The sequence below is a fragment of the Silurus aristotelis genome (genome assembly GCF_946808225.1).
Source record: "Silurus aristotelis genome assembly, chromosome: 26".
Classification (NCBI taxonomy): domain Eukaryota; kingdom Metazoa; phylum Chordata; class Actinopteri; order Siluriformes; family Siluridae; genus Silurus; species Silurus aristotelis.
The window spans coordinates 7498095-7525625 of record NC_139599.1 but is presented as its reverse complement, the minus strand read 5'-3'; the positions used below and the strand labels follow the sequence as shown (position 1 = coordinate 7525625).

Below are 27531 nucleotides of genomic sequence, written 5' to 3'. Positions count from 1 at the left end.
TGGGATCCTGAGCCACTGTAGAAGACTGTTGATATTAATTACAGTCCAAATCCATAATCGAAGTTCTTGGGTTGCTCAGTAACTTCATGGATTTTTTAAGGCTGTTGATGTGGTGCCATCCTCAGCCGCACAGAGTGGGGGTCCAATTGAAGAGGGCTTCATTCAGATCGTCTGGATGAATCCCGCAGATCAGAAGAGAAGAGAAGGACAGGAACTTGCACACAACCTTGCCCATTTTTCCTGCTTCTAACACCAACTTTGAGGACAAAATGTTCACTTGCTGCCAAATAATATCTCACCCACTTACAGATGCCACGATGAAGAGATAATCAGTGTTATTCACTTCACCAGTCATAATGTTATATTGTCATAATGTTAATCTCTGCATGTTATTATATTATAAGTCTCTGGTCCACATCATCCTATAGTTCAGTAGAACATCTTGTCTTTGGTTTGACATGTGTTTGAGAGAACTGTCAGTGTGCTGGCACAGTCGTAATCCAACTCGCTCCCATTTCCATTATTACCATATCCATTATTATTATTATTATTATACCCATTTCAGCATTAGAGAGCAATTTCAAATCAGCCAGTCCCCTTTAACACATCTGAATCAGCGCTAAAACCACTGAGAACTCTCAAACGATTACATCATCTTCCATTTCTCTCTCGTCGATTTTCCTATCCTCAAGTTACGTTTCCATCCAGGATATCCGAGGACATCTGCTTTCTCATCTAGATGTTTTTTTTTTTTTGTTTTTTTTTTTTGTTTGTTTGTTTTCTAATGCCTTCTGTGGAAATTTGGCTTGGCGTTCTCACTGGTATCCCTAGAGACTAGTGTGTGGATGTCAAAGTGTCTGTTCACTGTGTCCCCGACAGGCCAAAGGAGTCTACGAGAAGGTGGGTGAAGCCACAGAAACAGCGCTCACCACCCTGGTGGAGAAGATGAACGTCTTCAAGACCGACTTGTCCAACATCAGCAAAGTGGAGAGGGCAGGAATCTGTAACGGGGTGAGTGAAAGACCTGTAAATAAGAACATTTTGTTTCCACAGTTTTTCCGATTATACCGAGAACCAAAATGTCAAAACCTTCTGCAGAATTCACATTTTCTTTGTGGTTTAGGATCTTATTACTCCTGTAAATGACTAGATAATTATAGAAGTAATAATAAGCTGTATATAAGCTGTTTGTCAGGTCAAATATCTTGAACACATTGCATTTCTGCAGCTCTACAGCACCATCCTTTGGCTCAGTCCGCGACTCCTTGTTAACTCGAATCTACGGAAAAATGCTGCAGTCCAAAATGTACTTGGGTAGAATTTAAACTGCTTTCTTTGTGCAAAGGCTTTCAAATCCAGATGAATCGATCCAGGGTTGAATAACCTTTGATTTTGTAACTGAACCATGATAATCTCTTCAGCACTTAAACCGCACTTAAACTAAGATGGATTTCTGTCAGAAGCGGACGGGGAATACCTTGCTCGGTTTTGGTCTAAACCCAAAAATCTTCCATACCATTTTCTTTCCATTTACTAAACATAGTGTGAAAGCGACCTCAGGCACCGTGTTAGGAAAATCTTTCCTTATCGGCCTCCAATCTATCCCCCTTATTAAATACACTCTCTCCGACAATTTTCTCTTTTGGGTTAACGACAGAGCGCATTCCTGAGAAGGAGTGACTGACCGTTAAAGCTGTTGTTTTTTCCACTGTCCCTTTCCAAACAAAGGCCGAGTACATCCCCTGTCCAAAAAAGAAACAAGAAAAATGCTTTTCCCCGAGGAAAAGCATAATATTTAGACAAGCCGGCTAGTTTATGAAGAGGTTAGCTAAACTCCGAACTCTGCCTGCCGGCTCGGAGACACACACGGACAGGAGAGAAAGGCTTCCCCTTCATCCTGTGTTGTTCTTATAAAGTGCTTTCTGAGTGCACTGAGAGCATGAGATGGATGGACGCTTTTTTAAGGGCATACCTAAACCATTCTGACGTCAACTCCCGGATCTGGTAGGCTAAAAAAAGGTATGGGGGTCAAGCAGCTTTACAGTTCCTGTAAGTTCTTGTATACCTTTTGGCATGAGGTCATCATTTGCTCTCGTATGAGAAACCTGTCAGTGCAACATGCTAGGTGTTCTCGCCCCCTAGTGGCGGAACGCGATATATACTGTATAAAACAAACCCACCTCGGTGAAATTACGAAACTCTGTTTTATGATTAAAAAGTGGTTAGCAACCAAAGAAGGGATTGTATCTGGAGGTCTTTGTGAAAGATAAACTTTAACTTTTATTTTCCACTGTTTTTTTTTTTTTTTTTTTACACACAAATGTTTGTGATCACCTGTCCATAAAACTTCTATCTGCTTTTTGAACATCCTATTCCACATTTAGTGCCTATTTATTGTTATAATAACCGCTATTTTTTCTGGAAATGTGTTGTTAGTAAAGTCAGGTACTGATGTAGGATGAGGAGCCAGTTAATCCCAGTGTTCAGTGGGGTTGAGATCAGAGCTCTATAGTAGGCCACTCAAGATCTTTCACTCCAGCCCATGTAAAGCACATCTTTATGGAGCTCGTGAAGGTAAAATGTGATGCTACCATACCCTAAGATATCCTGCTTTTCATGGCAACAGTTTGGGAACGAGATATGGCTGGAAAAGTTTGATGTCCTGATACTTTTGTCCACATAGTGTTTTTATATATTATAATAAAAATGAAATATTTGTGGTTAAAACTTTATCAGTCATTTTCCTTGGGTTTAAATAGCAAGTTATTGATAGTGGACTAAAAATATATATTTAAAGCATTTTAATGCTAATTGATTCAATAGATACAAATATTATTTATTTATTTATTTTTGCAGTTGTTGAATATTTTGCATATGTTACCCAGTAAGCAAGCAAGCACTACATCTTGTTTAAGCCATGTAGGTTTAATAAGACTGCTGCAGGATGATATTGAGCCTGTCATTGACAGCTCTTTTCATCTGTATGTGTGTGTGTGCCAAAACCTCAGCACCTGGGGTTGACAGGTGGTCACAAACGAGCTCGTCTGCACACCACCCCTAAAGAACAGCTGAGAAAGACAGCAGCCTTACACACACACACACACACACACACACACACACACACACACAGCAGACTGTTCTTTTAACTTTCAACTCTTTTGACTTGCTCAGGTAATCAGGAGGCTGATGAATAAGGAGTTCACCCTGGAGTTTTCTCGGGACAGGAAGTCTATGTCCGTGTACTGCACGCCCACTAAAGCCGGCTCCCCGAGCAGGATGTTTGTTAAGGTACAAACCCTCCTCAACTCCAAACCAGCTGGTCCACCTCACTCGCAATGTTGTTTACTGCATTCAGCGTCTCCAGATTGTACTGATAGCAATAAGTCAGGGGATCAGCCTGCAGTGATGCAATAACCAAGTGTTCCTTCAGCCATCAATGTCCAGAAGATTAATGTCCCTCTGGTGGAAGGGATGAAGTATATCCCTTATCCCCTGCTCTTCACCGTCAATTACATTGGCACTAGTCATAGTTATCTGTGAGCTCATGTATGAGGAAGAGGGCAGGACAGTGCTTTTTTCTTTTTTTTTTTGTTTTTCTGGATGCTATTGGTCGTGTAATAGAGGAGAGCTGGCCAGTAAGTGCTCAAAGTGTTGGGGAGAAAATGAGGGAAATATTGATGAATGAGTAAACAAGCAAAAGTCATGACTTTTCTCCAGTATTTACAAAGAAAGTTTCTAAAAGTTTATTTGAAAAATTTTAATGTGTTCAAACACACAGTATTCTAGCGTGCTGTAAAAAAAAAAAAAAAAAATTATATATATATATATTAATTTGTGGTAGTATACCTACAGAAATAAAGGATATGTTACTCTATTGCTTGATGTATGTGACAGTTTTGTCTAATAATCCTGTTGATTTAATGTGTTCATATTTAAAGCTGTACTAAAGCAGTTACAATATTGATGCACTAATATGACACTGGATGTAGTCAAGGTTACCAATATCACAGTGCTGACGATTAGACGAGCAAAGAATATATACTATTTATAATATATATTACAACCTTTCGGGTTGAGTAACTCTAATTTTGAAGCGCTCATCAAAGCAATAATGCTTAATATTGTATGTAATATTTTTATTTTCGATAAAGGAGTTCAAAATCAGTAATATGTTTTTATACGGTATTTACAGTGCATAAATATTAACCAGCCTTCAGGATCTCCATTTCCTGATAATATATAATGAAGTGGTCAGTCTTGTTCCAAAACATTCACACTGTATTTTACCAAACGCTTATTATACCTACGTTTGGATTCATTTTAAGGCATTTTATTTATTTCCTTTACATGACCTGGTGTACTTCCATACCCTAGAGTTGTGTCTTAGTTTTTATTTATTATTTTTGTAGGGAGCTCCGGAGAGCGTGATTGAGCGTTGCACACATGTAAGGGTGGGCACTGAGAAGGTGCCGATGACCGTGCCTGTGAAGGAAGGGCTTATGGCGACGATCAGAGAGTGGGGTAGTGGCAAGGACACACTGCGCTGTCTGGCACTAGCCACGCGGGACACACCCATTCGCAAGGAGCAGATGGACCTGGAGAACTCTGCCAAGTTCTCAGAGTATGAGGTAAGGGAACGAGAAAGTGTTTGTACATGTGTGTGTGAAATCGTAAGAGTGTTTTCCTGTTATTTCACACCTGCAAAAAATAAAGCCTTTCATTTCTTTTTTTTTTACATTTTTTGATAGAATGTACTAAAGTTGCATTAATGTTTTAGATCTTATTTTTCAAAGAATAGTAATAAATAAATAAATAAATGAATGAATAAATATTGTATAAGTGCTTGATTTTGAGTTTTTGTTCTATATGTACGGTCGTCTAGTCGAACCTAACCTTCGTCGGCTGCGTGGGCATGCTGGACCCACCTAGAAAAGAGGTGATCGGTTCCATAAAACTGTGCAGTGAGGCCGGCATCCGTGTCATCATGATCACGGGAGACAACAAGGGCACGGCGGTGGCCATCTGCAGGCGCATCGGGATCTTTTCGGAAAATGAGGAAGTGGAGGGCAAGGCGTATACAGGCCGTGAGTTTGACGACCTCCCCCTCGAGGAACAGCGAGAGGCCGTGAAACGTGCACGCTGCTTCGCTCGAGTCGAGCCCGCGCACAAGTCCAAGATCGTGGCTTACCTGCAGTCCTTTGATGAGATTACAGCCATGGTGAGAGAGAGACTTTACCTGTGCCAGTGTGCTGTACTGAGAGCTGTTAGAGCTTGTACAGTATAGAATTGCGTGTGAACTGTTGATCTGATAGCAAGCAGTTACAATAATTTGGCAGCAAATCAGTTACGGATCACCAGTGACCAAGTGAATTAGCTGAGTAAGTAAGTACGTAAGTAAGTAGGAAAGTAGGAAGGAAAGAAGGAAAGAAAGAATTATATTGCGATTGCATAGTGCAGCTACACATAAACAAAATGTAGTTTACCATCTGCTAGAAGTGCAAATAGTACTGTCAGGGTCAGGTGCAGAATATGTGTAAATTATATGTACAGTAAATACATATAAAGGCTTTGGCAGTGAGAAATATGCAGAAGCTGTTGAACAAAGGCAACCAATAAATATAAAGGGTTTTACGCAGCGTAAAAAGCTGTAGAGCAAGTACACTAAGCTTATATATGGGGGGCGGGGGGCAGGAATGCGTTGACTGGACCATACAAATATGTGTATCTTGTATTAGAGCAGTTAAAATGTGATGCTTTGAGTACAATTCTCTCAGAATGACTGGATGTTGAACATGGCACCTCATGGTAAAGACTCTCTGAGGATTTGAGAATTAGATTTGTTGCTCTACACAAAGGTGTCCCAGGCTATAAGAAGATCAGTAACACCCTGAAACCAAGTCACAGTACAGTGGCCAAGGTTTGAATGTATGTTATTGGCTGTGTGTCGAGTTATAAATCTGTACTGTTATACAAGCTACACATTGAGTACTGTAACATTTATCCAAGTTTCATTTCTGTAGTATTTTTCTCTTTAGGAACACAGAATAAAATGGTTGCTGAAATGAGGGGGGTGTACTCACTTTTGTGAGATACTGTAAAAGATACTGTTAATGTCAAATATAATCTAGGACATGCTATGAATTTACAATTATATACAGTTTTAATTATTCAGAGAAGACTGGGTAACGGAGAAATAGCCTTGTTTTTTTTTATAAAATGTTATAAAATGTCCAGTATTTACAATCTCTCAGAAAGCATATTTTAAAAATTGTCAGAATATCAATACCATGTCATCTTAGCAACTAGCTGTATTATGGAATCATGTTGAAGAGTAGCTGTTGAAAAGACTACCATGGATTTACAAATGGACAAACAAAAGGATTTTTTTGCAATGACAAACATCTCGGCTTTGATTGGATATAGCACTTTAGCACATTTCACTGGGGGGGAAAAAACATTAATGACTCCACCCAGGGTTAGATCAGGATCAGGATCATATCTGCATATTGAAAATGTTAGAATCAGAGTGATTAACCCATAATTAACCTCCTCCTCCTCCTCCTCCTGACTTGCTCTATCTTTCTCAGACTGGCGACGGTGTGAACGACGCCCCCGCTCTTAAGAAGGCTGAAATTGGCATTGCCATGGGCTCAGGCACGGCCGTGGCCAAGTCTGCCTCCGAAATGGTGCTCTCCGACGACAATTTTTCAACCATTGTGGCTGCTGTGGAGGAGGGCCGAGCCATTTACAACAACATGAAGCAGTTCATCCGCTACCTCATCTCCTCGAACGTAGGAGAGGTCGTCTGGTGAGTCTTTCCACCCTGACCACTTCACAGTAAATGAATCAAACACTGTTGCATGTAAATGATTTCAGACACAGCAGAAGCACAATCATAATTTCTGTAGGTTTGCAGCATAGAGACGTTTTTACTGTGAAAGATATTTCCACAAATAGACAGATGATTATTTAATAGTTATTGATAAATGCATTTATTTTTGCATTTTCTCAGAAAAACACAATACCACACATAAAACTTTATACAAAAAAGGTGGTATCAAAGAGTTTCAAGAGTAGTGTTGTAAGATGCCAATAGATGGCAGCACAAGGCTGCACGCGCAGTCACAGGGAGCACCGACCTTTATAAGTCAATGTGCCAAAAGACATCGTCCGGTGTACATCGGGAGCCATGCAACTGGTGCTATTCTGACAGTGTGTGTTTTCACATCTGCGATTTCATCCTGGCCAGCAAGTAAGAACAAAGGGGCAAACGTGAAATTCTGCGTGGAACGGGCAAATCTGCCACAGAGGCGTTTAACAAGTTTACAGCAATGCTTCAATGAGTCTTTTGAGTGGCACATGCACTTCAAGAACAAGACATTTGCAAAATTGTGCTTAGAGAATTGGTCTCCAGGGGCCAGTCAATAGCGAGTTTTAAAGGTTTTAAGGCATCTGAGGGAGGACATTTTGGCAAAAGTGACTGTATCTGTGGTGTGCTAGTCTCAAAACTTTTTGATACCACCTCATACGTACATTAAGCACAGTAAATCTATTATTCATACATTCACACACCATCATCTCTCTGTTCCCTTTTAGCATCTTCCTGACTGCCATCTTGGGTCTTCCTGAGGCTCTGATCCCTGTGCAGCTGTTGTGGGTGAATCTGGTAACAGACGGTCTGCCTGCCACAGCGTTGGGCTTTAACCCCCCTGACCTGGACATCATGGTAAAGCCTCCTCGCAACCCTAAAGAGCCACTGATCTCTGGCTGGCTCTTCTTCAGATACCTTGCCATCGGAGGTGAGGGATATTGTGGCACACTGATGTACTCTTGTAAATAGTGAACTGGCTAGTGAATATTGCACTTGATTAGCTGTTAGTGTCTGCCAACAAATAACATATTAAAGCCAAGAAATTCCTTGCATTTCTCACCATCACTTTTTCTTCTCTTTTCTTTATTTTTCTCCTATCTTCTCTTTTCTTTTTCTCCTTTCTTTTCTTTTCTTTTCCATTCTTTTCTTGTCTTTTCTTTTCCATTCTTACTTTTCTTTAATTTTCTTTCTTATTTTCTTTAAATTTTTTTCTTTGTCTTTAAATTATTCATTAATTTATTCATTAATTTATTAAAGGCCAGGGCTAGATATGTGCTTTCAGCAAATTCATAACATAAGTAGACTTTATTAGACCAAATATTTAGCAAATAATTAGATTTGTAAAATATCAGGTTACACAACATTATAATCCATGGACACTTTGTTTGCGGCTGTGAAATATAAACCCGTGGCCGCGGTTTAATGAAAGATTAAAACATTATTGTATTTGCTGTAATTGGAAAATAGTTTGCACAATGCTGGTGTGATAAATACATTTTCTATATAATTATGTAAGTTAATTAACTAATGTCATGTTTAAATTGGTTTGATCACCTTTTTTGCTGTGGAACTTCTGTAAGACATGCAGATCTTATTAGTTCTGTGTATTTTGCTAGTTGTCATTTTTGCTCATTTGATGAAAAAGACTTGCTCTTGTGTTTGTGTTCAGGGTACGTGGGATTGGGAACAGTTAGTGCTGCCACCTGGTGGTATATGTATGATGAAAACGGCCCACAGGTGTCTTTTCAACAGCTGGTGAGTTCCTTTGATAAACTAAATAATTAAACAATTTTCCTTAAATTGGGAGCTGGTAGCTCAGTGGTTAACGCTGGATTGGAACTCTGGACTCTGGATCAGAATGTCATGAGTTCAAATCCCAGATCCCCAAAGCTACCACCCCTGGGCCCTTAAGCAAGGCCCTTAACCCTCAACTGCTCAGTTGTAACTGTATTTCCTGTGTCTTACAAATTATGACCGTGTCATATTGGAATAGCAATATTAATTACCCCGTCTGCTTTTTTACTTTCTTCATGTCTTGTATGAAGCCTGTTGCTAAATAAATATAAATTCTATTATATGTGCATTCAAACAGAAACAAAAAAAATTAACACTCCACATAAAAAACTGTTGCATCCGAATTTAATAATAAAAAAAACACACACACAAACAGCCTGTGGTGTCAGTGATTCGCCTCTAGAGGCCGCTTTCGTTCTGTAACAATAACAGTGGATTTTTTCAGCCAATACAACATGGAAAAACTACTGGTATAGATATTTGCAGACCGCCGATAGTTCTAGCGATCAGCAAATCTGATGAATCGGTCGACCTCTAATACATATCATGATGAATTAATTGAGTTAGCATCTGGTGTTAATGTGGCTTCATTGCTCCTGTGGCTTGTGTTTCTGTGCAGCGCCACTTCATGCAGTGTACTGAGGAAAATCCCATGTTCGAGGGCATCAAATGTGAAGTGTTTGAGTCACGCTATCCCACCACAATGGCCCTCTCTGTGCTCGTCACTATAGAGATGTTCAACGCACTGAACAGGTAAGGAAACTTGGGAGCAGAGAATTACATGAACCGATTTTAATTACATTTATTCCAATATTTATTTGGAGCTACAACACATTAGTTTATGTGTATGCCTTCTTTCAGTCTTTCAGAAAACCAGTCTCTGCTGAGGATGCCTCCATGGGTTAATATCTGGCTTTTGGGAGCCATTTTGCTCTCCCTGTCTCTCCATTTCCTTATACTGTATGTGGAGCCGCTACCAGTAAGTGTGTTCATTCGGTCACCTTGTCTTTCTTCCATGTAAAGGGATTGCGGTAGAAACTACCCCAGATTGCTGCTCTTGTTCTAATTTAGCCTGCTGTCCTGTTAAAAATCTTTTCCTGCTCTGTCCTTCTCTCCCTCTCTCCCTCAGCTGATATTTCAGGTCACTCCTCTCTGCTGCTCCCAGTGGATTGTGGTCCTCAAGATCTCCTTCCCCGTCATGCTTTTGGATGAGGCACTCAAGTACTTCTCCCGACACCATTTAGAAGGTACCGTAGATGCCCAGACAATATGTGTAATCTTCTGACAATCGGTGGTTTATGGTCATTTTACAGTATAACAGCAAGTTTAGTTAAAGATGATGTATTTTGAATTGTTATATATATATATATATATATATATATATATATATATATATATATATATATATATATATATATATATATATATATACTCACTGGCCACATTATTAAATGAAGAATGGGAGTAAAAATGTGATCTTAGTGACGCATTGGTTGTTGGCACTAGGAGAGGCATGTTTATTTCAGAAGGTGCTGAGCTCCTGGGATTTTCAGATCAAATATTGGCCAGATTGCTTTGAGATGACTGGAAGTCTGCAGTCAAATCTCAAATTACCACACTGTAAATTTGTCTCAGACGTCCAACACAGATGGGCGACAGTAACATACGACTATATCAGATTTTACGTACATGAATCAAGAACAGGAATCTGAGGCTATAGTGCACACATTCTCACAGAAATTTGGATAGCTGAAACTGGACCAAGTAACATTTGTCCAATTTTATTTTTACTGTTCAGGCCAAGTGAATCTGTAGCCTCAGATTCCTGTTATTAGCAAACAGCACTGGTCCAATCTGGTTTTCTTCTGAAGTGTAGCCCACTTGCTTCAAGGTTGGCATGTTGTGCCGAATGTTTTTTTCTGCTCACCGAGTTTGGAAGTGCTCATTTGAGTTACTATAGACTTCCTTTCAACTTAAACTACCCCCTGGTAATCAAATAATGTTCCTGAGACTGATGTTTGACAATACCAGAAGACAATGCAGCATCTGAAATCCCATAGACCCACCTGGCATCTACAACCATACCAATATCAAAGTCGTTGAAATCATATTTTCTTCTTTATTCTTATATATAACTTGTATTGAACTGAAACTCTGGACCTGTTTCTGCACGGATTTTGTGTGTTGTGCTGCTGCATCACGATTGGCTGATCAGATAAGCACATGAGCTACAGAAGGGCATTCAAATGTTCCTATTAAAGTGGCCAGTGATTACAGAAATGTATTTAGCTCAAGCCAAGGCACAAGATGGAAAATGAAGAGCGTGTAATCGACATGTTCTGATTTATTAACAAAATCGTGCCTACGTTTGCATTTATTTGTGCTTTTCTTCTAAAGTCAAATGATCTAATGGTAAATTGAAAGTCTTCGCTGTTGACAAATATTTTTCGATTTAAGATTTCTTGAGCACGGGCGTGTTGTAGAAACGTGAATAACTTGAAGTCTCTACTTCATATAAATTACGCTTTATCTGTTGAGACGGATTTCCTGTAGACAAAAATCACAAAAGAATGAAACCCAAGACAGTTCATTCATTCAAAAAGTCAAATTAGAAGGACTAATGAAGTAATGCATGCGTGTTATGGTTTTATGACTGTGTTCAATGAAAATGTCAGAGTTAATTTATGTAAAAGTTGTGAGAACTGTGCACACAAAAATGATATTTCAGTGCGATTCATCCATGATTCACAACGATTCCTAAATGTCCTAAAAAAAAAGCAGCTAAACAGAATTTAATAGATTGCACATATGAATCTTAGTGTCATAAATCAGTCCCTAAAAAGTTTATCCCTAATGAGCGAGCCAGCGGTGAATGTGGAAAGGAAAAAGGTTGGTATAAGGAAAAAACTAGATTCCACCAAATGTCCATTCATTATAGTTCCATCATTAGTGAGCCAATAGTTCACTGTTGGAAGCTTGAATGCAAAACTGTTCATGGCAATTTCAGTCTTACGCCTTAGAATCAAACTGTTTATATTAATTATAGTCCAAATCCATCTTCAGAATATTTTATTCTCACCTTCCACAGTTACCTCAGGGAACTTCATCCTCAGCAATTAAACAAAAGTTACTAATAATTGTAACTTGCTATTAAGTTTTTAGATGCACCCAAAAATCCACTCATTATAAGACAGATTGGCGAAACCATTGGTATTTACTTTTTAAAGCAAGTCAAGTGTATTCGAGTCTGTAATCATGCTGTATCTTTTTTCATTAAAGAGCGATACTAAATGTAAAAGAGAAAATAAGACATGTCTCTCAAAATAATTCGTTAGTCATTAGTTTCCTAATTTCCTAAAATTATCGTTTTTATTGCTGAAATTGCATACAAGGATATCTGTGAAAACTAAACCCATTTAACTGCAATATTACATTAAAAATGGCAATACAAATTTATAAATAAAAGAAAATAATAAATAAAAAAAACGCACTGGAAGGTGTTTTCTTTATGCTTTCGTTTGAAAAGATCGTTTGAAAAACTGATGTTTTCTATGAAACGTCCCCTCGCCTCTCGCCGTTTTCTCCCCGTTTCTCAGTTTTTCATTCTGCAAAGTCTTTTCACCGGTACCCATGTTTATGGCCTGAAGTTTAAATCTGTTGGCGTATGAACGAGGCTCGTTCCGTCTTCTCCAGAGCTGATCAATAGACAGAGTTCTCTCCAGGGATCCGTGGCTCAGTTTGATACCATGCGATCCTACTGATTGTTGCCCATTTCATTTAAATGTTTTAATGTGTAAAACTTTCTGGCACTACAGAGAGGTGACGCTGCCCGATTGTCTGGGAAAAACTATCTTTTTCTCTCGAAACAACTTTTTGTATAATGTGGTGGAAACGGGCTTCCATAGTGTTTACCTGTCCAGAGCGCTTAGTGTTACCGCTTAGAGTTTAGTGGGTGGTGCGTCAGTAATAATGGTCCGTGGGAAAACAACTCTGTGTGTAAATGGACCAAACAAAGCATTTTTGTAATCGAATCAATTGAGATTTTATTTATATATATATATATATATATATATATATATATATATGCATGCAATTTCCCATTTACTGTCAGTTTGTTTTGTTGTCCTCCATAACACCCACCCACACAATCTCTCTGTCTCTCTCTGTCTCTCTCTCTCTCTGTCTCTCTCTCTCTCTGTGTCTCTCTCTCTCTCTCTCTCTCTCTCTCTCTCTCTGTTGTGTGTGTGACGTTCCCTCACCGCATATTTAAACAGTGTTTCTCTTCTGTTTGTTCTAGGTGAAGAGGAGGCGAGATACAGGAAAAGTCGGCAGCTGAAATTCTAGGACGGCTTGTCCTGTTCCAGCACACACACACACACTCGGACTCACGCACATCCACTCACTCTTTTCCCTATTCCCCTTTTATGATATATCAGGCAGCACTCTCACACACACACACTCCCGTCTGCCTCTCTCCTCTACATCATCCTACCTGCAGGCCTGGTCACCACTAAAAACTATCTGGGCTGAGTGTGTCCGAGTGCGAATGTGTCCGTGTCCGTGTCCGTGTCCGTGTCCGTGTCCGTGTCCGTGTCCGTGTCTGTGTCCGTGTGTGTGTGTGTGTGTGTGTGTGTGTGTGTGTGTGTGTGTTGTGTAACAGCACAAGCATGGCCTTCATTACACAATATTGCGTGATAAATTTCATTAGGAACTCTGCTTTATTTGGCTTCTTGGCTTCAATGCAGTAGGTTGCAGTAGATTTTAGTGCAATAACTGGAGCTAGAACAGTTACAGCAGAATCAAAAAAAGGTCAGAGTTTAAAGGTCTTGTTGTGTCTTGCGTGTGAAAGTAAGATTTTTGGATCACGTTCAAGTCGCAGACGGACTGTTCATTCCATCACTGGGCCGTGGGATGGGCAGGAAGAGAAAAGCCATCTGTATAGCTCCATGTGTCCGAGTGAGAGAGAGAGTGTGTGTGTGCGTGCGTGTGTGCGTGCGTGCGTGCGTGCGTGCGTGCGTGCGTGCGTTGCGTGCGTGCGTGCGTTGCGTGCGTGCGTTGCGTGCGTGCGTGCGCGTATACAGGGACAGATGCAAGGCCAGTTTAATTGCCTAGTCACCTACAGTCTCCCACCATGTCCATTTTTTGTTTAAGGTGCATTTTCACCAAGGTTAAACTCCCTCCTTACTGAAACCTCACTGTTTCTTTTTGATCTGCTATTATGGGGTGAATATGAACAATTCGTGCAGTGTTCAAACTAATTTTTTGTCATCAGATATTTGCCAGTTTTGTTCCATTTTGGGTATAAAATTAGCCCGAGTAATTATGTATAAAAACGTATATAAAGTCTATTTGCAATTGACTAATAAGTAGCATCCGGCATGGCAAAGCCCCACCTCAAAAGTCAAAAAATGACCTAAATCACGGCTTCCTGAAATAGTTTTTCCCGTTGGAGATGTTCTAAACATTTCTAGAGCATCCTTGCATCTGTAAACATTTTAAGTGGGACTGCACCTTGCCCCAAAACTGTTCTGCAGCTTTTTAGATAAAGACTCCCTTCTTTCTGCTTTTCCAGCATTTTACAAACGATCGGCTGCAGGAACTCTACAGCCCTCGGCTGGTGATGTTTACACACGAGCACTTCCGTTTTTTGTGTTTGTTTTTTGTTTTGTATTTTTTAAACTAACCTTGAAATATCCTGATAGACCTATTACCTGTGTTTTCTCGGGAAACCCGCAGAGGGGCGGTTTAACCGCTTCCCACGGCTCTCCGTTAGGCCCCAACGCGAACAGGTTCCCTAACAGGTTCCTTCTCTCGTTTCACCTCTGATCCTTTGTTTAATTTCACAGGAACACTAGTCACCACGAGCTGCTAGCAAACCCATTTCCAAAGAAAACGATCGTTTACTTGGATTCCTGTTTAGCGAGTGAGAGAGAGGATGTCGAGGTGCCAAGGCGTTTTTCAGAAACCCAGCGCAGCTTTGTGCAAAATAGAATCTGCAAGAAGCATCGGCATGTATAAACTGAAGCCTTTTACGCTTGGATACGGATACACACGTGATCAGGAGGAGAGGGTGCCTTTTTGCTTTAAAAACGCATGCGCACACACACACACACACACACATGCACGCACAAAGAGAGAGAGAGAGAGAAAAACACACAATATCACAGAGCAAGCTGTCTTATGAATGTATGCTCACTTCCTTTTGGATGCGAAATTGCTTTTATTTGTCTTTTATTTCTAAAACGGTTTGCTTCGGCTCGTAACCTGTTTTTTTTCTTGTTGTTTTTTCCAAAATTCATTTCATTGCTTAAGAGTCTTTTACCCTTCTGACTGCTTCTCCGGCGTAGCTGTGTTATTATTTTTTATTTTTTTATTAGAACGAATATCAGTAATAATAATAATAATAATGTATTTGACTGAAGAACCCAGGTGGTTTATTTAGCTTGTCCATTATGATGTTCAAGGTGTAATGCTCTCATTATCTGTTGATTATGGGCCAGTGTGCGTGTGCGCGCGCGCGCGTGCGTGTGCAGGGATTTAGCCGAGCAGCTACTTCCATTGCCTATGTGCCACTATGTTGACCTTGATAATATAGATATTGGGAGATGTAATGTAATATCTGTCAAAATCTTGATGCACTTCTCATTGTGACAGATGTGCTTATGTGAACCGTATAGCCTACAGTGTGTCGGCGGTCATTTCCTAACAGCGTCTTCACGGCAGCAGTCTTTTTTATAGCTCTGTGTGTAATATAACGACATCATTGCGGTTCGAAACTGCCGCGGCAGAAAAACAAGAATAATCGGCCATCATCTAAGGGGGGGTTTGATTTGCGTTGTACGTCTGTTCGATTCGGAATAATCGGATCGTAGAACTCCAACGCACTGACATAACGGCAATAAGGCCTCGTTCCCACACTGTGGCTACGCAAACCACTGGCAGTCCAAGCAACAGAAACCGTGGGCTTGTGCGGCCTTGATAATTACTACTGATCTCTTTCCATCTGTACAGGAGAAAAAAAAGATTGCATGGAACCTTGTTACTGTAATTAATAACCTATACAGTATGTAATATTTAAGTTGGGTTTTTTTGTTTATTATTATTATAATTTTTTTTTTTAGATAAACTTAACTTACTTACCAGCAGCAACGAAAGAAAGGAATTTTTTTATTTTTTTTCCTTTTCAAGGACGTGGCATCAGGGGATCTTGTCCTGTTTGTTTATAGCAGATTTTGCTTATTAATAGTTTGCTTTTAAAGGTTGATGGAGATCTTTTACTTACTTATTTTGTGCTTGAAATGTTGTAAAATAAAGTTAAGAATCATGCTAATAATATTTGAGGATTTTTTTTTTTTTAGGGTTTGAGAATAGATACAGATTTTATTTAATTTTCCCCCCAAATCCATTCAGCTCCTGTTCACTTCAGCCTCACTTCAGAAAAAGAATTGATTTGTATTTCAGATCAATTGGTACATCTCAAATAAGCTCAAGCAGCACAACCGAGTTAAATGTAAAGAACCACTTCAGGAAGATGTGTGAAGATCAGGAGGCCTGAGCAGGGGCTGATTTGAGATTAGATTCCGGTTTACACAGGCCAATGTTCAATGCTGGGTAATGAAGTTTTTAACGTGTGTAAATTCTGAAGGGGCTCGGGGGGGGTGGGTGCAGCGGCTCCAGAGGCCCGGGATTGTAATCGTGCATCCGTGTTTGTGTTTGTCAGATGGAATGTAACATCATCTAATTTATTCAGATTTTATTCATTGGTTGATTCTGGCTAATTATTAACGCACCAGATGTTCTGCTGTAAATGGTGACAGTTCTGAGCTACTTCTTTGTTTTGTTTTGGTTTTGTTTAGATTTTCCTTTTGGACCTTCTGATCTGCTAAAAGCATCATATAGGTGTCTATGTGCTTACTGACCAATTGTCAAGTTTTCCAAGGTAACCATGTTTTTCTGTGCACAGCTTCTATTGAGCAGCTTCTGGAGCCTTGTACCCACTACTGAGCACGGAAATTTCTGCATTGCATTGGTAATATTGATTGTGCATACATAATTTTATATATATGAAAAAGACATGGAAATAATAAAGATTATTTATCTTGTTATTTATTGAAGGTGTACGCTTTGTGCTGTGGAGCCTCTTTCTAATGTCATTCAATGTTTTAGAGAGCTGAGTTATGTAATAACTATAATATTATTGACCACCAGATGGCAGAGTGGTGCTGTTTTAAATTCAACACACAGTATGTTAGTTATGTACAAAGACTAATAATACATCGAAAGATATCATTTGAGAATTTAACAGCTATTCGAAACCTTTTCCCGTACAGCTTCTTGTGTGATAGGTGACATGCGAGCTGGATGTTAACATGTAGTTAAAAACCTGTTTATGGATTTGTCTTTACAATTTTGATTAATTAAAAATGCTACAGTGTTCCACTGTACAGTAACTGCTAGTAAAGAAGATTGCATTTGTAATAAGTAGACATGAGCAGGATTTTAGGTTCTACAGATTTTGCAACATCATATTTTCTGTACTTTACCCTGTAGTCATCCTAATAATCTTAACAACACTAGATGAATAGGCTCAGGCAAAAATACTCACTACATCTAAACACTAGATGGAGAACCTTGAGAGCAAACATGTTACCTAACTTCCAGTTATGTAATAAATAACTACGCTGCATAATCCAGTACATTGCTTATAGTTTTCGATCAACCTGATCGAACCATTTTCACAATGGTTATTGTTCCAAAGCAGCTTTGCAGAGATAAAAAAAAAAAAGGTGTGCGTGTATATACAGGTACGTCTCAATAAATTAGAATATAATTAAAAAGTTGATTTATTTTAGTATTTCAATACAAAAGATTCATCACACAGACTGATGTATTTCAAGTGTTTATTTTTCCATTTTGATGATTTTGGCTTACAGCTAATGAAATTTTAATATTGGAGACTTACTTTAATCAGCTAATTATATCCTGAGCCTTTAAATGGTGTCTCAGTCTGGTTCAGGCTACACAATCATGGGGGAAGACTGCTGACTTGACACTTGTCCAGAAGAGGATCATTGACACCCTGCACATGGAGGGTAAGACACAAAAGGTCATCGCTAAAGAAGCTGCTGTTCACAGAGTGCTGGATCAAAGCACATTAATGGAAAGTTGAATGGAAGGAAAAAATGTGGTAGAAAAGGGTGAAACGCAGCCCATTCAAGAATTTGGGGAGATTTACAAAGAGTGAACTGCAGCTGGAGTCAGTGCTTCAAGAGCCTCCACACACAGACGTACTTATGGGCTACAACTCGCGCATTCCTTGTGTCAAGCCACTGCTGAACCAGAGACAACGTCAGAGGTGTCTTACCTGGGCAAAGGACAAAAAGGACTGGATTGTTGGTCAGTGGGCCAAAGTCGTCTTTTCAGATGAAAGAAAATGTTGCATTTTATTTGGAAATCAAGATCCGAGAGTCTGGAGATTTTAATTGTCTCAAAGCAGCTTTACACAGATAATGTGAATATGATTGTTCTTTATACAGTGAGGAAAATAAGTATTTGAACATCCTGCTATTTTGCAAGTTCTCCCACTTAGAAATCATGGAGGGGTCTGAAATTGTCATCGTAGGTGCATGTCCACTGTAAAAGACATAATCTAAAAAAAAAAAAATCCAGAAATCACAATGTATGATTTTTTTAACTATTTATTTGTATGATACAGCTGCAAATAAGTGTTTGAACACCTGAGAAAGTCAATGTTAATATTTGGTACAGGAGCCTTTGTTTGCAATTACAGAGGTCAAATGTTTCCTGTAGTTTTTCACCAGGTTTGCACACACTGCAGGAGGGATTTTGGCCCACTCCTCCACACAGATCTTTTTTTTAGATCAGTCAGATTTCTGGCCTGTCGCTGAGAAACACAGAGTTTGAGCTCCTCCAAAGATTCTCTATTGGGTTTAGGTCTGGAGACTGGCTAGGCCACGCTAGAACCTTGATATGCTTCTTACAGAGCCACTCCTTGGTTATCCTGGCTGTGTGCTTCGGGTCATTGTCATGTTGGAAGACCCAGCCTCGACCCATCTTCAATGCTCTAACTGAGGGAAGGAGGTTGTTCCCCAAAATCTCGCAATACATGGCCCCGGTCATCCTCTCCTTAATACAGTGCAGTCGCCCTGTCCCATGTGCAGAAAAACACCCCAAAGCATGATGCTACCACCCCCATGCTTCACAGTAGGGATGGTGTTCTTGGGATGGTACTCATCATTCTTCTTCCTCCAAACACGTTTAGTGGAATTATGACCCAAAAGTTCTATTTTGGTCTCATCTGACCACATGACTTTCTCCCATGACTCCTCTGGATCATCCAAATGGTCATCGGCAAACTTAAGACGTGCCTGGACATGTGCTGGTTTAAGCAGGGGAACCTTCCGTGCCATGCATGATTTCAAACCATGACGTCTTAGTGTATTACCAACAGTAACCTTGGAAACGGTGGTCCCAGCTCTTTTCAGGTCATTGACCAGCTCCTCCCGTGTAGTTCTGGGCTGATTTCTCACCTTCCTTAGGATCATTGAGACCCCACGAGGTGAGATCTTGCATGGAGCCCCAGTCCGAGGGAGATTGACAGTCATGTTTAGCTTCTTCCATTTTCTAATGATTGCTCCAACCTTTTTTCACCAAGCTGCTTGGCAATTTCCCCGTAGCCCTTTCCAGCATTGTGGAGGTGTACAATTTTGTCTCTAGTGTCTTTGGACAGCTCTTTGGTCTTGGCCATGTTAGTAGTTGGATTCTTACTGATTGTATGGGGTGGACAGGTGTCTTTATGCAGCTAACGACCTCAAACAGGTGCATCTAATTTAGGATAATAAATGTAGTGGAGGTGGACATTTTAAAGGCAGACTAACAGGTCTTTGAGGGTCAGAATTCTAGCTGATAGACAGGTGTTCAAATACTTATTTGCAGCTGTATCATACAAATAAATAGTTTAAAAATCATATATTGTGATTTCTGGATTTTTTTTTTTTAGATTATGTCTCTCACAGTGGACATGCACCTACGATGACAATTTCAGACCCCTCCATGATTTCTAAGTGGGAGAACTTGCAAAATAGCAGGGTGTTCAAATACTTATTTTACTCACTGTAAGTGTAAATATGTCCCTAATGAGTGATCCAGTGCTGACAGCAGCAAGGAAAACCTCCCAAATCAAGACCCAAAAGAGAACCAATCCTTATCTGGGTGGCACCGAATATCCATTCATAATATTTATTTTTGAAATTTTTATTATCGTTAAAGTGTGTAGTTTGATGACAGGTGATTAAAATGCAGAATTGTTTAAGCAAATTGGAGTCGTAAGTCATTTTAGTAGACTGTTTATGAATTAGTTGTAATCCATCATAGTTTTTGAGTTGCTCTGTAACTTTTTGGATCTTTAGGCTGTTGATGCAGAAACATCCCCAGCTGCATAGAGTGTTCTCCAGTGGAAGAGAACTTCATTCGAAGGAAGATGTATCTGTCGGGATGAATCAGGTGGATCCGAAAAGAAGAAAGGAAGAGGAACACTGTCACTGGTAGCTCAGAAGCGTGTTTGATGAGAGAGAGAATGAGAGTATATGGGTGGCAGGGATAGAGTGTAAGAGGGGACTCTGGATGGAGTAGCTATGGCAGCATTACTAGAAGAAAGAGCCTAAAGGTACCATGGACATGAGGGCGATATACACTTTCAATGCTGCATGTGTAGGAAAAACCTGTCCATAACCCCAAAAAACAGTGTGTGAAAACATCTGGTCAATTGAGTTCATCTGTGGTGAGTGTTGCACAGTACATTTGATGTCTAGAGCAGCTAATAGCTTCACTTTAATAAATATAAAGACAGCAGGTTTATAGTGTTGGCCTTAAATGCTGCCAACATATTAATCATTAAACTAAAACTTTATTACTAAAAGTAAATATTTAACAACTGTAACCCGATCTGGTTGTTTCCTGCTCAAGAGGCTCCCCCCATTGTGCATTCTAAAATGCTTTTCCGTTCATCACAGGTGCAAAGATGGTTTTGTTACAGAGCTTTCCAGTGAGCTTGACTCATTCTCCTTTAACCACTCTTATCAATATAGTATTTTCACCCACACAACTGCGACCTACTGCATGTTTTTTCTTGATGGTTTACGAAACCTTCTGCGTAAACACTATAAGCACGAAACTCCAAAGAAGCAGCAGTTGTGTGGTGAAACACTTAAACCAGCCCATTGGAATGCTTTGCCTATGTACCAATTGGGAACCGTAGGAGCAGGTTATGTAGGTTTAATAGAAATGTATAAGTACTCGTGCTATTTGAATCATTATTGGAGGTGAGTAACATACAGTAGCAGGACAACAGCACAATAAACCTGTTGTCTAAATGCACTTGAGTGAAAGTACTGTAATGCTTACTATTGTAAATAGTCGAAGGCTGGATACAAATAATGGTGCTAAAAAGTATTTGTATGGTCATGATTAGAGGTGGTCAGGCCTCAAAACCAATCTGCCAAACAGCAACATTCTTTCATTTATGAACTTTATAAAGAATAAGATTTATTTTGTATGGAATAGGGGTTTGAATCCCCCCCCCCCCCTTAGGCAAGCAGCCAATGGGTTTTCACATGATGCGTCTTTTTATTAGATTTGTATGAAGTTAAAAGTGTTGGGAAACCTGACAAAAACTCACAAGTGTCAAATCAAATGCCCATCCACATTTAACTGAGTCATGCAGAGCTGCAAGTGGGCATGCACTGAATCACTATTACTTAATATAGAGCCTTTGGTGAAGTGAAAACACCAATTTCCATTCAGTTTTTGCATTCGAGTGCTCAGTGCCAATTAATTTGTTACAGTTTGATAGTTGAGAGCAATTCTTATCTCATGGCAACGATCCATTCTCCCCGCATTATGCTAATGGCTAGGCTGTAACAATAATATTCATGTGGAAGCATGACTCATCGGCGTCTCTGATTTTAAAAGTAGACTTGTGTTCACCGTGCTGCACATACTGCAGGTTTGCTTAGCTCACCTCGCCAAGCCGGAGTTTCACAAAGCCAATGACGTATACCGGGTTTTTTTTTAACCCGGGGTGGAAAATGGAAAAGGCCAGGATCACGCTGAAAAGTGGCATAACCTCATCATGTATTGCACACTGTTGCTTTTGCAGAATATCTAATCTGTTCGCTGAGGTAAAACATTTGTAATAACACTATAATTTACAGCAGCTAGCAGATTAGCTTCCCTCAAGTGAAAGTCATCCCTATAATGATGCGAGGAAGGGAAAGTATCTGGTGAAAAACTGCTTAAAGAAGCATATTATTCCTTACTTGGGATTCCATTAGCATTTTTATAAGCAGTGATGATGTGATCAAGGCCATTTAATGTACAGAAATGGTTTGAGCACATATACTAACTCAAAGATCAGTCAAAAGGAAACGTACACCTCGCTTCCACTATGGCTGAAATATTGGACATGCATTAAGTATTTGGACTTTTCCAGCCATATGTGGTTCTTCCGTGAACCATTTCCACAAAGTTTAAGGAAACTATTATATTTGATTGCTTTGAATGCTTTAGGTATAAAATTTTCCCTTCAACATAAACTAGGAGACCAAAACCTGTTCCAGCATGCTGAGTCAGCACTACCACGATTCCTCCTGTATCATACAAACACACACATGCACCCACAGCCCTGGGGGTTTCTGCAGAGCATGCAGAGATACGCCCACATGGGGAGGAGAGCGGAAGGTAGCTTCTCGTTAGTGCCTCTGAGGGGTCGTTATTTCCGCTTGCCATGCTTTTCCTCACGCTTCTCGACTACAGGGAAGGCAAAGCTGACTGATTGTTCTCATGAGATCCAATCAGAGACACAACGTGCGACACGGGTGGCGTCAGTACCCTGGAGCTTTATCTTCATAACTCCGTTTCTCATCGCAGATATTTGTTGATTTATCAGTTCGGACCATTCAGTGTTCAACAACAGTTTCAACAATCAGTCATACGCTCCCTTTTAAAGCATCGATCAGAGTCTAAATCTGCTAAATCCAATGCTGTAATGTCCTAAACCAGACCTTGTGTCTCTGCCATAATCTGTGTCTATTCATATACTGGCACTTAGTTAGTTACAGTTTAAAAAAAGACAACAGATTTACAGGAGGTGCGTTAAAGATGGACGTTTTGAAGCCACACTCTGAGCTCCGGTGTCATTTCCAATATGCTAATAACATTCTGCTAGAACACACTCTGCATTGCAGATCTCCTGTGTATGGATGAAACAGACTTGCAACATGACTATGAAGTCCAGATTGAAGCCATAAGACTCCCACCTCCGAGTCGTCCACAACTCCCAAACCTGTCCATGTTTTTGTCTTAAAGTGTAGAAATTATCATTTTTATGTTCTTAAGATTACCCCCCCTTCTGTTTTCCATCTTTTGTTTGTCTCTCTTGGTTTTTACAGGAGTCAAAACAAAACAGAGACGCCTGCAAGGACACAGAGGGAAGAAAAAAAGAAAAAAAAAATGTGATTGTGTGTTCGTGAGTGCATACACTTATGCTAATGCCTCAGACAGCAGCTCTTGACAAACAATACCAGTGAATTAAAACTATATCCCACATGATCAACAGCTTACACAGACCTGGTCTGTTGCAATAAAATTCAATTCTTGCATAAACCCATAGTATAGAATGTAGCTCATACGAAACATGTAATGGAGCACATAAATGGCAATGTTTGAGGGAAGTTAGGTGACCTTAGGAAATGAATAGGTTTTACTTATGTTGCTCTGCTTCTTTCTTGAACTCACAGCCATATATATATATATATATATATATATATATATATATATATATATATATATATATATATATATATATATATATATATATATATATATATAATCAAATAAAATCAAGATTATTATACACTCGCTCCTTTTCTTTATCTTCTTTCTGTTGCTCTTGTTAGAAGTCACCACAGCAGATCATCCTTCTCTATACCTCTTTGTCCTCTACATCCTTCATCACATCCATAAACCTCCTCCTGCGTGGCAACTCCATCCTCAGCATTCTAATACCAAAATACCCCATGTCCCTCTTTGGCACATGACCAAACCATCTCAATCACGCCTCTCTCACCTCAACTTGTTTCTAATCCTGTCCATCGTCGTCACTCCCAATGTAAATCACAGCATCTTCAACTCTGCCGCCTCCAGCTCCACCTCCTGTCTTTTACTCAATACAACTTAGCAACATCGCAGGTCTCACCTAAGTCTTAAAAACTTTCCATTCATTTTTCAGATCCAGATTCTATCACATCGATCCTGCCACTCTTTTCCACCCACTCCATCCTGCCTGCACTCTTTTGTTCACTTCTCTAACACACTCTCCATTACTTTGCACAGTTGAGGTGGATGTCCTGCATCATTAATAAACAAGCTTCAGTTAGTTCAGAATGCCGCAGCAAGAGTTCTTACTAGGTCAAGAAAATACGATCATATAACCCCAATCTTATCGTCCCTACATTGGCTTCCTATTAAGTTTCGAATAGACTACAAACTACTGCTACTCACTTATAAAGCACTAAATGGTTTGGCTCCCATGTATCTATCCAGTCTTTTAACACGCTACAATCCGTCACGCTTCCTGAGATCTCAAAACTCTGGGCTTCTAGTAGTTCCTAGAATAGCAAAGTCCACTAAAGGCGGTAGAGCATTTTCACATTTAGCTCCTAAACTCTGGAATAGTCTTCCTGACAGTGTTCGGGGTTCAGATACACTCTCCCAGTTTAAGTGTAGATTAAAAACATATCTTTTTAGCAAAGCCTACACATAACACACATCACACACATCACATCACAACCTTGTGCTCCAGAATATATGATTACATGCACATTATCAACTTGTGCTGTTAATATCAGCTACGCTAATTCCTCTCCACTGCTTCTCTTTCTCTCCCCATCCCGAGGCATCCTGAGGTTTGGCCAGCTCCAGTCACGTCCCACCTCGTGAAGATTATGGACCTATGGATGATCATGGAGAAGTAGATGCCGAGTGTTTAAAGGCCCTGGCATGGAGAAGCTGATGCTGGATCTATGATGATCACAAATTGTTCTGTATTGTTGAAAGATTTATGACCAAACTCTTGATGTCACCCATATGAGGATGGGTTCCCCTTTGAGTCTGGTTCCTCTCAAGGTTTCTTCCTCATATCATCTAAGGGAGTTTTTCCTTGCCACTGTCGCCACGGCTTGCTCATCAGGGACAAACGCACACCATTCACCTTCACTGTTGTTTTCTGTAAAGCTGCTTTGAGACAATGTCTGTTGTGAAAAGCGCTATACAAATAAACTTGACTTGACTTGACTTGACTTGACCCCAACCATTTAGACACCTTCCCACCTCGACTCCTTGCAACCGCACCACTCCACTGCACTCACTCTCATTCATGCACAAGATTAATGCTCTAATGCTTTATCATTACTCTAGATTTACATTTATGGCATTTGGCAGACTTACAAGTGAGGAGTTAAAGGTTTCCATTCAAAGTTCAAATCCCAGCACCACCAAAATGGGCTTTGTCTATTTGAGCAAGGCCCATTTTGGTGGTGCTGGGATTTGAACTTGTGACCATCCAATCCAAAGTGTGCGTACAGTAAACAGAACGTTGAAGAACATAGAAGTTCCTAGTAACATAACAAGCTGCATTTTTTGTTTTTTGAATTCTCGAGAGATAAAAAAAATAAGAGAGAGTCTGGTGTGGAAATGTTTTTCCTCACCAAAAGGGAATTTTGTAAATGTGTGACATGTCTTCCTTTAATGAAGAAAAATGGTACAAAAACTATAATCATTGGCAAATTCCTGTGGTATTAGGAAAATCGAATACTGCAGGCCATGGTGTTATTGGCAAATATTCAAAAGTTATATATTTTTTACTTCTTTCTTTCATTCTTTAAAACTGTCAGTAAAAAGGTGGGCTATTCAGAGAGCAATATTAATTTAAATAGTCAAAAAGATCTGTATGATGTTAAAAGCTAAAAGTTAGATACACTGTATAGGCAAATATCTGTGGACACCTGATTATAAGATTCGTATGAGCTTTTGGAATAAAAGTTCAGGTCTCCTAGTTCAAGTGAAGGGAAAACTTAATGCTTCCACATCCCGAGAAATCCTGAAAAATTGTGTGGATTCAACCTTTTTGGTAACAGTTTCAACAAGAACCCAATATGGCTGAAAGAGTCAGGTGTCAGGTATATTGTACTTTAGTTAGCTAGATGTTGGTGTTAAATGTTGCGATACATCGTTGTGTATCAGTGATGCACATATTCCAGCACCAAACCATCTTTCTGCAGGTACTGTTTTAATGTTTGACCACACTGACAGCACAGGCAAAGAGACATTCTGTTTCCCATGCAGCCCACATAATATTTTAATAACTTGCATGTCAGGTGTTATTCGTCCAAAGCCATGGGGCTTACTTGTAACTGCGTTCAAGGGTGGAAAAAATCATTAATTTATTACATGCCACTGGGCAAGTGAAAGCTCCACGGTGCTGCCCAGTTCCATGCTCTTCATCTTTGGGGGCTCAATTAACCAGGCTAAAATAAAACAAGTAAATTATCATCCTCTCCTGATAATCTCTCTGGTGATGAGGCATATCGTGTTTATGCTCTTGACAAAAAGGCAAGAAAGACTCTGGCCAACGTTTCCGCTACGTGCCTTGGTGTTCTCTTCGCTGCATGTTAAAATGGGATTAAAGTCTGGCTAACATTCACATGTTTTAAAAGACATCCAATACAAATCGGTGCGTCCGATGTTGCGCTAACAGTTAATAATAATACATTTGATTTATGGGAGTCTTACAAGAAAATAATTAAACACTATACAACCAATAAGACGTACTTATACAGTATCACTGATATGCCTGCCTGAAAAGATTTAAAAATAAAGACAAAGACACTGTTTCTAATATCAAGAGGAAGTAAATAAGGAGCAGATGAGGAATAGCGTAGCTAAAAGTTACAGATCCCATAAATGCCAAACGCATACAAGGCTTTACAAGTTTACACTTGAGGATGTTTTCAGGTGACTGTTTGTTTTGCTAGCACTGTACTGTCTTCGGTCTGTTTCCACATACTTTCATATTACTTTTTCCTTAACCGCTTATTAGCATGTGTTCATTTCAGCTCATTGCTTAGGCTTGTAAAACCTGTTCCAACTAACAGCCATGCTATGTTCCTGCTTTGTGGATCGGGGAGTAGGATGTGTGCCTAAATGGTGCAAAAAACAAAAAACAATCAGTTCAGAGAGGTCAGGAGAAACTGGTCTAAACTGGTTCTAGGTGACAAAAAGTCTACAGTTACTCAAATATGCACTCAATACATCCATGGTCAGAAGAAAAGAATCTCAGAATATGTAACGTGAAACTGTGATTTTACAGTTGAGCTACAACAATAAAAGAACAAAATCACTCCAATCAGCAGAGAAGAGGAATCTGTGGCTACAGTGGGCACCAGAGACAGAAAGAAATGAAGTACACATACCTTGTTACTCTAATAGATTTTTCTTGTATCAGTGCTTTTTTTTTTGCTTTTTTTTTAAGTTTTTACTTTCACTCATTAAATTTTTTTACACAAATATCTTTCTTTTCTACATCTTATAACTCATTTTGTTTAGATTTAATCTATCTGTTACCATGATCAATATTTTTCCTTCCAATTGCAGGCCTTTTTTAGCCCATCAACCTATTTTTCGTTCTGCAGCTTTTTTTAACATACTATTGTTGTATCATTTCCTGGCTATCACACACCACAGATGTAATGAGCAAGGCAGCAAAAAGTACGGCTGACGTGGATGAGACA

At 39.6% G+C, this 27531-nt stretch overlaps 1 protein-coding gene across 1 annotated transcript in view; it reads left to right on the top strand.

The window, feature by feature from the left end:
* Nucleotides 1-13399, top strand: part of atp2a3 (ATPase sarcoplasmic/endoplasmic reticulum Ca2+ transporting 3) — a 72478-nt gene extending 59079 nt beyond the window's left edge. Inside the window, exons 11-21 of the mRNA XM_083531792.1 lie at nt 880-1011; nt 3172-3288; nt 4410-4628; nt 4883-5218; nt 6588-6808; nt 7597-7799; nt 8541-8626; nt 9285-9418; nt 9527-9644; nt 9795-9912; nt 12963-13399. Of these exons, the coding sequence (XP_083387918.1) occupies nt 880-1011; nt 3172-3288; nt 4410-4628; nt 4883-5218; nt 6588-6808; nt 7597-7799; nt 8541-8626; nt 9285-9418; nt 9527-9644; nt 9795-9912; nt 12963-13009 (1731 nt within the window). The 3' untranslated portion in view covers nt 13010-13399. The remainder of the gene's footprint in view (nt 1-879; nt 1012-3171; nt 3289-4409; nt 4629-4882; nt 5219-6587; nt 6809-7596; nt 7800-8540; nt 8627-9284; nt 9419-9526; nt 9645-9794; nt 9913-12962) is intronic.
* The last annotated feature ends 14132 nt before the right edge of the window (nt 13400-27531 follow it).